General features: G+C 51.4%; 1 protein-coding gene across 1 annotated transcript in view; it reads right to left on the reverse strand.

Moving 5' to 3' along the window:
- The window catches only part of TRAPPC10 (trafficking protein particle complex subunit 10), an 84,659-nt gene extending 71,759 nt beyond the window's left edge, over nucleotides 1-12,900 (reverse strand). The window contains exon 1 of the mRNA XM_074324482.1: nucleotides 12,668-12,900. Within this exon, the coding sequence (XP_074180583.1) occupies nucleotides 12,668-12,734 (67 nt within the window). The 5' untranslated portion in view covers nucleotides 12,735-12,900. The remainder of the gene's footprint in view (nucleotides 1-12,667) is intronic.
- Nucleotides 12,901-13,268: the final 368 nt, after the last annotated feature.

The following is a 13,268-nucleotide window of genomic DNA, read 5'->3' on the forward strand; positions in this document are numbered from 1 at the left end:
ACCAGCGGGGTTCTGCGGGGCCGCCGCGGGGAGGACAGACCTCTGGACTTCAGTGGCGCGTGCGCCAGGTAACGCTGAGGGGAAAAGCGGGTGGGGAAGCGTGTGCGGTTTGCAAGCTCTTATCTAAGAAAGGGAAATACCAATGTGCATGAATTTTTTTTATGGAAGGAGAATATTTAGGTAAGGGAAGGAGTGGGTAGGAAAGACAGGGATATATGCTAGATTGCTTTCAAACGCATCTTGTTTGATAGATTTGATTTTGAAAGCATGAAATTATTTTTATATAATTATAAAACTAAATTTTAAAACAACTTTCCCTACATGTCAGGAAAAATAAGACAAATGCAGTTAAATGTATACTCAGTAGTACAACCAGAGACAGGAAACGTGCCAAGGGACTTGAAACCTACAGTCACTGACTTCAGCCTGGTGGGATAACCCCCATGCGGCCCAGAACTACAGCCGCCAGTGTGATGGGCGCTCACGCTCCTCCTGCGGGTGGCAGAGTGGAAGTGTCCTATGCATCTGTTGGGGGTTGGCAGAAATGCAGAGTCCCAGGCCAGCAGACCTGCTGAATCAGACACGTAGTGGCGCCTGGTGGCAGGATCTAATGTCCTGCCCCTGGGGATTGCGACATGGCTCTAACTCTGTCATCCCCAAGTACCCCGGAGAACAGCAAGAAAGAAAATACGGAACACAGAGCAGTGTGGACTTAGGGTGCGCGCTAACTTTCAATTCCTAGCTCTGTCCCCAGAAAAGGCCCAGCACGAGGAATCAGGGACCTTGCAGGAATGGCGGACTCGGGGTCTGGGGCAGGGAACGTACCCATGAGTCTGGGACACCTTGTCACAGCAGCCAGCCAAGAAACGAACAAGCATTCCTATGATTCAGAAGCCACCTGGCAACGAGGGAGCTACTCGCTCATCAGTAGGACCCCAACTGCAACAGGCAGGAAGAAGTCAGGGGTGTTTCAACCCTTTCGTTCATAATGATACTAAAAGGAGCTACTGATCATCAGCGAGGGACACTAGCAAACCAGCTCGTTTTGAAAACAGCTACGAAAAGGCCATGAATCAAGCAGTTTGTCTGCCTTCCCTGTAGGAACTCCACCACTGGGTAACCAATACTATCAACATACGTATGTACACACGTGTGCACACGTATACACACACACTCTCTCCTGTACAGAAATGTTTCACCGAATAAGTGAAGAAGAAATGGTAAAATTAGAATACCACCGTTTTGCAACCCTTAGGGAGCTGATGCGAGAATAAATGGCTGCAAAGGTCACAAAGAGCCCCCCAGACACTGCTCACGCTGGCCAGAGAACACACCAGTACTATGAAATGGTCTTGCCAGAAAAGTCCAACCTGAATCTGATGGAGCCTCTGGCTCCAACCACCACTTTCCAGGAAACTCAGGCAGAGGATTCTTTACAAGGACCATACAAGACGCAGCTGGCAAAGTCCGGGGCAGGCGTGGGGGAACTCTACCACAGGACAGTCAACCTGGGTCTTCAACAAACTGCAGGGAACGAAAGGCAGGTGGAGGGCAAACCAAGATTTTAAGAGACTGAAAATACTGATCTAAAACAGTATTTGGGTACTAATTAATTCAAAGAGTTTTTTAAAAGATATTTTAAACAATGGAAATATAAACACTGAATATTTGATATCAGGGATTTTTTTTTTTTTTTGGTGTTATAAAGAAGTCCCATCTTTTAGAGACACGCACTGTCTTAGCTCAGGTGACCATGACTGAAGGTCAAAGACAGAGGGGCTTCAACAGCACAAACGCATTTCCTCCCAGAGCTGGAGGCTGGCAGTCAGGATCAAGGGGCCGGCATCCATCCGGCTCCTGCTGAGGCCGTCTCTCCTGGCTTGCTGATGGCCCCCCGCACTGTGCGCTTGCGTGGCCGTCCCTTGGTGTGCACAGGTGCTTAAGGCCACTGATCACATCATGAGGGCCCCACCTTGGTGACCTAATCGAATCCTGATCACCTCCCAACGGATCCCTCCTCCAAATACCATCACACTGTGGGGGGTAGGGTTTCAACACATGAACGGGGGGAGGGGAGCAACAAAAACATTCAGTCCATATATATATTTCTGGGTAAGTTACGTAAAGCCTGAGATCTTCCTCAAAATAATATAGGATCAGAGTGAATGAGGGATATAGAGAAGCAAGATTGGCCAACTCACCAATTGTTGAAGTTGGGTGAGAGGTTTACAGGGTTTCTTTACACTACTGTCTATTTTTATACATAGTTGCAAGTTTCCATAAACAAATGTTTGAAATGATACAACTCCCCCATTTCTCTTCTCCCTTTCTCTTCCTTTTCCCCACAGCATTTACTATCTATTATATTATGTAATTTACTGGTTACATATACTGTCTGTCTCCTTTTGCTAGAATGCAAGCTCTAAGAGGGCTGGGGTCTTTGCTCAAGGACGTCACCCAAGCACCTGCAACGGTGCCCGGCACGGGGCACGCTGATCCGCACTCTGCCCGGCACGGGGCACGCTGATCCGCACTCTGCCCGGCACGGGGCACGCTGATCCGCACTCTGCCCGGCACGGGGCACGCTGATCCGCACTCTGCCCGGCACGGGGCACGCTGATCCGCACTCTGCCCGGCACGGGGCACGCTGATCCGCACTCTGCCCGGCACGGGGCACGCTGATCCGCACTCTGCCCGGCACGGGGCACGCTGATCCGCACTCTGCCCGGCACGGGGCACGCTGATCCGCACTCTGCCCGGCACGGGGCACGCTGATCCGCACTCTGCCCGGCACGGGGCACGCTGATCCGCACTCTGCCCGGCACGGGACACGCTGATCCGTACTCTGCCCGGCACGGGACACGCTGATCCGTACTCTGCCCGGCACGGGACACGCTGATCCGTACTCTGCCCGGCACGGGACACGCTGATCCGTACTCTGCCTGACACGGGACACGCTGATCCGTACTCTGCCTGGCACGGGACACGCTGATCCGTACTGACTCGTGAATCCTACCCGACTCCTTCAGGTCCTAGATAAGCCAGGGCCCCTTAGGACAGGATATCCTGCAGCAGAAGGAATGACAGTGCTGGGAGGCAGAATGCGCTCTCAGAATATGAACATAATTTTAGATTATACTAAAAATTTCTAGTGTAGCTGACTTAGTCAGTTTTTAGATTGCTGAACTAAAGGAAGTGATATTTTTATTTTACTTAACTCCATGGGAAAGACTTTCCCTGAGGGCTAATTTGAAGGAAAACCACCCCTTCCATGTGGGCAGAGAGTGGGTTACTCCCCCACTGCTTGTAACTCGTGGTAGAGGGGAGCCAGCCACCTTGGTGCTGGTCGCTGCGCTGCCAAACACTGAGGACCCTGGTCAGACCCAGAAAATCGCCCTCAGGTCGCCACCTTCCTACTGACCCTGACAGCCCTTCCGGAGCCCCCTCCACCCCCATGCTTAGAAACTCACTACCAATCCAGCAGAACTGAAAGTGCCCATCAGGGGCGCTACAGATTCAGGACAAAACTACTACCGAAAGGGCTTACTGTTCGTTCCAAGGCCGTACCAAAAAATTCAGCTCTGAAACTGATGCAATGACTTCTATGCTCAATACATCTGTCAGGACAAATGTCCAGACGTACAACACTCCTGGTGAGACCAAGGCCTAAACCTGTTGTCAGTTTATCATTTCTCTGCTCATGTTTTAAAAAATGAGGGGCTACACACACAAGGGGCTAAAATAATATCGAGGAAGGAAATATCATGTAAGTTACACGTGCAAGAAGCCAAATAAAGGCATTTATGTCTCTGAGAGAAGTAGAGATTGTTGAAAAGGCTCATCTTTTTCTAAGAGATCATCCCATCTTGTGTCAACTTCTGGAGCCCAAATTCTAGATGCCAAGGAATCGTTCCCTCAGCCAGCAGAGCGAGGACAGAAGAAGATGGAAGAAGGGATATAAAAACGAAAGACTAGATGGGTGCGGGCCAATAGCAGATACTGTGGTGAAGGGGTTGAACAGGGCCCAAAAGATGTGTCCACATCCTGACCCCCGGAACCTGTGAATGGGACCTTATTTGGAAAAGGGTCTTTGTAAATGTCGTTAAGTTCAGGATCTCAAATGAGATCATTCCAGACCATCTGATAAGAGACAGAAGAGAAAACACAGGGCGAGAGAAGACCTTGTGAAGACGAGGCAGAGATCAGAGCAATGAACGCGGCTACAAGCCAAGGAACGCCAAGGATTTCTGGGAGCGGGGACAGGCGGGAAGGACCCGCCCCGCGACCCTCTGGAGGAGCACAGCCCTGCGGACACCTCGATTTCAACGTCTGGTCTGCAGAACTGCGAGAGAACACATATCTGCTATGTTAAGCCATCCAGTTTCTGGTAAGTTGTTACAGCAGCCCTAGAAAAAACTAACACATATGGTACAAAATACAAAAATGGAAAGCACATTTGTTTCCTGGTGCTATTCCAATTCATCTTTTAGACGTGTTTTTGCCCATGCCTCTTAAATGTCAAAGTAAACACAGATGAACAGGTATTCTGAAGAGGCCCACTCACCAATAAGCATATAAAGAGACTCACTAATCATTATATGCTAATCGTGGGCTTGACAAATAGTTCTTAGATGTGATACCAAAAGCACAACCCATGAGGAAAAAAACTGGTAACTTCATCAAAATTAAAAATGTCTGCACTTCAAAAGACACCATTAAGAAAATTAAGACAACCAAAGAAGGGGAGAAAATATGTGCAAACCATGTATCTAATAAAGAACGTGTATCCAGAAAATATAATGAACTCTTACAACACAATGACAATCTAATTTAAAAAGGGGCCAAAGATTTGAACAAACATTTCACTAAAGGAGACATACAAATGGCCAACGAGAACAAGCAAAGATGCCCAATGTCACTAGCCACTAGGGAAATGCCAATTAAAACCACAGTCTCACTGCTTCAGGCCCCAGGACGGCTGTGATCGAAAAGACAGACAAGTATTGGTGAGGACGTGGAGAAACTGGGACCCTCAGACAGCGCTGGGGGAGCTGAGCAGAGCAGCCACTCAGGAAAGCACCGGGGCAGTTCTTAGAAAGTCAGGCATCAGCTTACCATCCAGCTCTTAGGAACCACTCCACAAACAGGAAAACACATGTCCACACACAGACACACATGCAGCCCCAGGTTGGAAACAATCCCAATGTCACTGGTGACGGATACACAAGAGGCGGCCGGTCCGTCCTTCCAGTGAAACGCTCCCCAGCAATAAATGGGACAAACGATCAACGATGCAACACGGATGAACCTCAGAATCAGTGCTGAGTGCAAGCCAGACACAAGACTGCGTAGTACGTGACTGCATCTGTGCAAAACATCCAGAAAACGCGGATTTATAGGCAGAAAGTGGATCGGTGGCTGCCTCTGCCTCGGTAGAAGGGATTAATCGCTAACAAGTACGAGGGGACTTCCTGGGTGATGCAAATGTTCTAGAGCTGAACTATGGCCATGGCTGCACAACTCTAAAAATATACTAACAAAGAACTGTACGCTTGCAATGGATAGATTTTATAGTCCATGGAATAAAGCTCAATCAAGCTGTTTAAAAAAAAAATGATGGTAGGTCAGCCGGATGGCTCAGTTGGTTAGAGCGCGAGCCCTTAACAACAAGGTTGCGGGTTCAATTCCCACATGGGATGGTGGGCTGCGCCCCCTGCAACTAAGATTGAAAACGGAGACTGGCCTTGGAGCTGAGCTGCGCCCTCCACAACTAGATTGAAGGACAATGACTTGGAGCTGATGGGTCCTGGAAACACACACTGTTCCCCACTCATTCCCCAATAAAAATTAAAAAAAAAAAGAAAGAAAGAAATAATGGTAGTTTTCTCCCCATCCATCCAGACTGGCAAAAACTGAGTCCCACTGTGTGGCACACATAAGTGGGTGTGGCTTTTCACAGCGTGATCCAGAAGCAGTTTTCAAACTTGAACCTGCTCTCGAACCTTCTGACCCAGCAAGTCCACTTCCAGATTCCATTCTTTACAATAAAAATGCGCTCCTGTTTTATTTATGCATTTTAAGGTGTAAAGTTTCATTTTGAAAAGTTACAGATGTATCTTCTTTCAAGGCTGCATCCAAATGCCGGGGTTGACAGTCCCCAACCTAAATGTGCACTTCAGAAGCTGGACCAGTGGCCCGGGAACGTCTTGGCCCGGCCACGTCTTGGCCCGGCCGTGGTGACGCCTGCTGACGTGCAGTGCAGGAAGTGCACCTGAGCACAAGCAGAGGGCCACACCAGACAGCGAGTCAGCGTCACTTCTGTCACTGCGTTGACGTGTTTCCTCAGTTCAAAAACTCTCAACAGAGAATGTTCCAGTATATGAAAACAAACAAACAAACAACTAAGCGTATAGCAGTTTACCTAAAAACAGGTCTGAATGAGGAGCATCCAAACTCTACAAGCATTTTCTACAAAGCTGTTTTAGCTTCATAAAAACATGTATTTAAAGAAAACAACTGGATGCCATCACAAGCTTCTAACTTATGGAAGCGTTAAATGACCTACAGCAGTTTTTCCCTTAGAGGAATGCGGACTTGTTTGCTTATTTATTTATTTACTCCACAAACTTTTACTGACCAGCTACTTTGTGCAAATACATTCCAGATGCTGAAAACACAGCCATGAACAAAACAGATGAAGTTCCTGCAATTCTGAACCTCACACTCTAGTCTGCAGGCGGCCTGGGATCAGGGTGCAGAGACAATGACCCAAGAAAAAAACATTAATGTTAGGGGTGCTGAGCCAAGGAGACTGAACAATGTCAAAGGGAGGCTCACCAGGAAGTGGGGTGCGGGGGTGGCATGGAGCAGGCCCCAGGGCAGGGAAGGGAACACGGAGGGACCGCAGAGCCACGCAGGTACTGCGGAGCCAAGCCGCAAAGGCCGCAGTGGGTGTGGGCACAGCCAGAGCCGCTGTTGGGGGCCAGGGGGCTAGACGTCACAGTCAGGGTCATGGAGGGTCTCGCAGCCCCCAGAAAGGTCTGTGAATGCTGCGACTTCTCTTTCAGTCGGATCACTCTCCTCCCCACTGAGGGTTAGCTTCAAGGGCCTGGGTAGAAATGGGGAGGCCAGCGGGGAGACCGCTGGAGTCACCCTGGGATGGATGAAGGTGCTGGGCTTGGGGGAGCAGCAGTAAAGGTGGGGAGAAGCGGATGAATTCTAAATAAACTTCAGTCAAAATGCTGTTTGCTGACTGAATGTCAGCTGTGAGAGAAAAAGGGGAGTCGGGAATGATCCAAAGTCATCGATGTTTAATTTAAAAACCAAATATTTTCTGAGACCAAAATACTGTCAGCACATTGAAAATTCATGTTGAGAGCAGTTACAGGTTTGATTAGGGTAGAAGAAAGGAAAGACAGAGGCAAGGTGAGCAATAAGGAGAGAAAGCCACGGACGGCTCTGAGGCAAACACAATAGGCTGTTCAGAAAGAGGTGTGTCTTGGAGTTGAAGGGGTTCAGAATGAGTCACCCCAAGATGTGCCTCTCTGGCACGTGGATTATTTTGAGCTGAAGGCTCGTGAGAAACTTTCACCTCGCCCTTAAATTAGAGGCCTTGCTCATAATAAGACCCAGCACCAGAAATCACCTTCTGGCCCTACCCGCAGGGCGGGGCAAACTAGTAATGACTGGACATCTGCTCTTATCGCCTGCACTGACCTTCCTCCCCTCTGGAGCCCCAATGAGCTTCCTTCACCCTGAGCTCAGAATGTCACAGACACCTCGTTGCTTCTTTCTGTCTCTGAACCTTTCACATATGTGGGGTCTTGACTCTCCCATGCATGTGGGGTTCCATACGTATGTATGTAATTAAATTTGGTCATTTTCTCTTATTAATCTGCCTCATGTCGATTATCAGACCAGCCGGAAGAGTCTAGAAGAGCAAGGGAAAGTTTCCTCCTCCCCCACAGAGTATTTAAGGCCATGCAGTTTTTCCCACCACCTCTGGCCTGTCATTTAGATCTGAAGCCACCAGGCAAGAGCAGAAGGAACAGACGTCTGTGCCCAAGTGGTCCCTGTGAGACCACACACACTAAATCGTGCAACTCATAAAAAGACACTGTCAACTGGCAAAAGGCTTCTCGTACACAGACGTCTTCTTAAGTCGATCACTGCGTCTCCGATGAGAGACGACCACCTTAGCCGGTCCCATCTCACTGCGGGGACCACACCACCGCGCTGTCAGCTCCGTTCAGCCTCGCGTGCCATGTCCGCCCGTATCTGGTGCTTCAGGTTCATCAGCACTTTAAAAACAATCAGCCTCTTGCATCTCATTTGCATAAACCAAATTTTACTTTAGCAGGAACGCTTCAGAAACCCCTCATCTTGCAAATTAGGAATGTGAGCTGACGTTCAAATAGAAGAGGAAGCTTTTCACTTCTAAACTATCGGTTCAAATCCACCGCAGAAGCTGGGATACTGTGCTAATAACACGGGTTCCCAAACGGTGCACCCAGGAGCCTCAGGACCAGCAAGCCCACGAGGCCCAGGAGACAGTTTAAATCTAGGAGGAAACAGCAACGCTGGAGATGAACCAGACCACTCCAGGTATTCTCAGTACCAATACTAGGTCATGGTCCACTCCTTTCCGTGATGTCATTATCATCACCAAGCAGGGTGGATGGTGGGATAAAAGGCAAGTACCCCCCCAACACACACACACACACACACACACACACAATCAGGGAGGGCAGCAGTGTTCAATCTGACTCTCAGGTTAGAGAAGTGGTGCCGGCCCAGCAGGTGTAACCGCCCATGAGTGTGTCACTGTGGTTATCTAACAATGAAATAAACATTTTTCTTCCAAATTATGTGTATTATTTTTTTCAAATAACTACTGTTACAAGATAATCTTTAATAAAATTATTTGGACCTAACGACTTACTAACTGGAATGATTAAGTATTCCTCTCGTCCTAGTGGTGTCATGAAAACATTACTGAGACGCTAAGGCCACCATGAACAGAGGAAGTTTAGGACTCTGTCCTTAGTTCTAACTTGGCTGCACGTTGCTCACCTTCTGCGTGCTTCGCAGTATTCATTCTTTTAACCCCTATTAGATGGGTACGATCATGATCCCTATTCCACAGGTGCGGACGAGGCTGTGACACCCTAGGTCACCCAGGTCAGACCTGGCTGTTTTTACCCAGACACAGGTAGAAACGACATAAAGCGAAGTAGCACATCTGGTAGTGCCTTCAGCCCCTGCCCTCCGAACACACCCCATGGAACGACGGAGGTCCCTAAGGAGAAACGTTTCTCCCACTTCTCAATCGCTGATTTGCTATTGATTTAAAAATTCGATATGGACCAAGACCTGCATTTATATGCATCGATTTAAAAAAAACAAAACGACATTTTAAGTTACTTTTCGGTAATGAAACTGAGACGGTGTTAAATCACAAGCACCATCCTTTCCGGCTCGGTGGAAAACTGTCATGTGCAAATTTAAAAACTAAGCTACAGGGGAAAGCAAAACAAACTCCACCCAGGTACAAAGCACTGCGGAGCTGCTCAGTTTTGTTGCCTTTTTTCCCCTTTTCAAAATGTACGTAGGATCTGGAACTGCAGATAGATTTGGAAAAAAGAGAGGCAACACAAGATGTGACTGGTGAGAACAGAGCATTTGGATGGAGTGTGGCTGTTTTCAGATACTACACAACTGCGTGCTGACAGGATGTACTACTCTCGGTTTGATGCTGACGGTCAACAAAGGAAAGTCACAAATCACCGAATTACAATCACTTTGTCCACGAAGGAGAGCTGGAAAAGGGACATATCTTTCCCAACATACCCTTGGATCAGAAACCTAAGACTTTATTTTAAAGCAAAGAATTGACCCAGTGGTTGAAAAAATATCTAAGCTGAAACTTAAATTTAGATCAAATGGATCTGCTGGATTTGTTTCAGTTTCAGTGTGCATTTTTCATGATTAATAAATTATACTCTAGGTATTCCAATTGCTATGATTAGGTCATTCATCACCCAACGCTGTCATGTCACTAGTACCACGAGCTGTTCCGCGGACATCCGTCAGGTACCTTGCAGGCACCTCTCCAGGTTTACAAGCTTAGCTAGTCCTGGGCCTAAGCAGACCCCGCTGAGGCAGACCCTGCGGCAGGGGCAGTTAGCAGCAGGCTCCGAAACCTTCTATTAAGGATCGAAGGCCGTTAAAACTCGTAGGGAGCTTCAGAATATCACTAAAATAATTCAGCAAGGTTTCCAAGTAATAATGACTTCTATGTCCCCCTCATCTCTGGGGACTTTCCATTCTTCTCATGGCCACATATAAACAGCTCCTAAATTTACATGAACCAGTTACATTCTACATTCTTCTCAGAAAGGTCTACGCACAATTCATTTTCACTTAAAGTAATACATTCTAAGTTCTATGAAAAAAACTGACAACAAGCATGAGCTCTGCTCTCACTGTCAGATGAACAAGCAGAGACCTCCTGAGGGCACAATGGCTGGGTGAGCAGTCAAGGAGGAGACGTAAATGGACTTCGGAGAACAAAGTGCTGCACACTGAGAGCGCCACATAATATCAAAAAGTGTGAATAAAACACCCAGATGGATTTTTTTAAAGCAATCTTCCCGCTACCTGTCTGTGCTCCTCCCTTAGACCAGCTCCTCCCTCCAAAGCACGTGCAGCTGAAAGAAGGAAGGAGAGGCTGAAACGGAAGCAGCACGAGCACAGCACGGAGCCTCAGCCGATGCACAAAACGGCACGGCCCGTGTGAACTCTGCAGGCAGCCTTTCTAAAAGTTAGTCTGTAACTTGGAAAGGGACCTTTTCATTTTTTCAAGCCATCTGTCTCTGGAAGTTTATGAAGCCACTTTTTTCCCGGAGACGCCAAGGAATGAAAGGTTGTGCCTTTTCAGACGGCGTCAGTGCAGGCAGCGCGTGCTCAGGTTCTAACCGGGGGACCGCCACCAACGTACGTCTGCAGGAAAGGAAACTGTCCCTCAGCCGTCTGTCACGCATGTGTGGGTGACAGCAGACGTTAAACACGGCCTACTTACTGGGCCTCACGAATCCAAGGACGCGTTAGGACCTGGTCTTCAGAAATGTGTTGACACAACACCTAGAGGAACGTGCTATTAAAAGGTGAGCTAAGGCGGACAACCAGAGGTGACTAGATCTGTGGCTGCTCCCGCAAGCAGTATTTATGCCGCACTCACAACACGCAGGCCACCTGGGGAGAGGTTTCGGGGGCCCTCCCTTGGGCACGCAGAACCTGGCCCGCGTGGTCCCTGTGCCCTGAGGGGTCAGAAAGCATCTGGGAGGACTCAGCAGGGTCTCCTGGTCAGCTCCAGGCACCCGTGCCGTCGGACTCAAGGTGCAGAGTTGTGAGAAACACTCCCACTTACAAGCATTGGGGGGACGGGGACAGCCATTGCTGAACTTTGCAAGTGTCCAAAGTGAGATGGAAGCATCCAGTTCCCTAAGAAAGTTCGTCGTCCACAGACGAAGCAACAAACAAACTTCACATGCACCCTTTCTCAGGACTGACGACGGGGAGCCTGCAAGGACCGTGTCCGCGGAGAAAACGGACACAGGACAGTCCTCTAAGGCCCCGGTGCCCACGTTTTGCTGTAAAAACTGCTTCCTCTCAGGGCATGGAGGGCCATGTGAAAAATAAGTTGAGGACACAGGATACTATCAAAGCTCAAAACGCCTCAGAGTTTGAAACACGTCTCTGCAGCTCATCAAAATGTCAGCCAGCGTTTCAGCACTTCCCATACACTCACTGTTCTGGTTTTTAAAGAATTTAATTCTGAAGTCACGACTGTAAAAACTAGAGGCAATTTTTTTCTGTACCAGAAAAACACTTCCTCTGGGTGTGCAAAAACGTGGCAAAAACCCCACGCCTCCCAGACAGGAAGGCGCCGGTCCAGTCCCGAGCGTGGACTCGCGAGCGGGAGCCCGGCCAACCTTCACGGCGCCGTCTGTAAAATGGGTTCTCGTCTGTCCCCGGCCGGGCGGGCGCGGGCCTGCGGGGGACTCGGGGAGGGGCCCCGCGCGTGTCGCGGCCCCGGCCCGTCCGCGGAGCGCTCGAGCCGTGCACGCGCGGTTCTGCGGGGCTCGGACGGGTCGCCGGCGCCGTTCACCGCGCAGCACTTCCCTGAAGTACAAACGCACGTCTTCTAACACGGAAAACGCACGCAAACTTCGTCCCCGCTCCAAGTGGCGACGCACGAGGCCCGCCCCGGACCCGGAGCGGCGCCCGGGGAGCACGGCCGCCCGCGGGAGGACGGCTGCCTCCGGGCCGGGCCGAGCGGCGGAGCCTGGGGGCCGGGCCGGCGCACGGCGTCCCCCTGCCCCGTCCTCGCCCTCCGTTCTGGGCGCGCCGCCCGCCCGCCCGGGACGTGGGGCAACTGCACACAACGGCCGGGGACCGGGGCTGCGGCGGGGTCGGAGGGCGCCCCCGGCGGGGTCGGAGGTCAGTCGCGGGGTCGGAGGCCCCGCCGCAGCCCCGGCCACACCTCCATCCAGGAAGCATCCAGGCCGGGGCGCCGCGGCCGGGCAGCGGGGGCCGAGGGGCCGGCGAGCCTGGACCGGGCTGCCCGCCGCCGCCGCCGCCCCCTCCCGCGCCGCCGGGCACTCACAGGTGACGATAGGCTTGTTCTCCATGGTGTAGATCACCGGCGGCAGCAGCTCCTCAGGGGCGTCCATGGGCGTCCGGCGTCACCGGCCCGGCCCCCCGCGCCCCATGGGCAGTCCCGAGGCCGCACCCGGCCACCCCGAGCCTGAGCGGCGCCGCCGGCCGCGAGAGCGACGCCCGGCCGGCCGAGCGAGGCAGCTCCCGAGCCGGCCGCCCGCTGCTGCCGGCTGCATCCACTTCCGGTGCCGGCGCTGCTGCGATACCGCTTCCGGGGCGCGCGGCTTAAAGGGGAGGGCGTCCAGCCGGCCTTGGCGCTGCCCTCCGACGGAAAGGCGGCCGTCGGCGCGGCGAGCGGGGAGGGAAGGCCGGCCGCGGACGCGAGCGGGCGGCGTGCAGGTCCCTGCAGAGGTTCCCTCGGAGCCAAAGCAGCGCGCGGGCCGTCCGTGGGGGGCGGCGGCCACCCGCGTGGGTTGCACGGCTGGGAGCTGCCCCCGAGACTGGGGTCCTCCTAGGGTGGCCTGGGCGCCTGGCCTGGGAGCGGCAGCGACGCCGCGGGGCTCCCAAGACATCTCCCCTCCCGGAGTGCAGGATGCCCAGGGCGGGTG

Source organism: Rhinolophus sinicus, linkage group LG01, assembly GCF_036562045.2.
Source record: "Rhinolophus sinicus isolate RSC01 linkage group LG01, ASM3656204v1, whole genome shotgun sequence".
Lineage (NCBI taxonomy): Eukaryota > Metazoa > Chordata > Mammalia > Chiroptera > Rhinolophidae > Rhinolophus > Rhinolophus sinicus.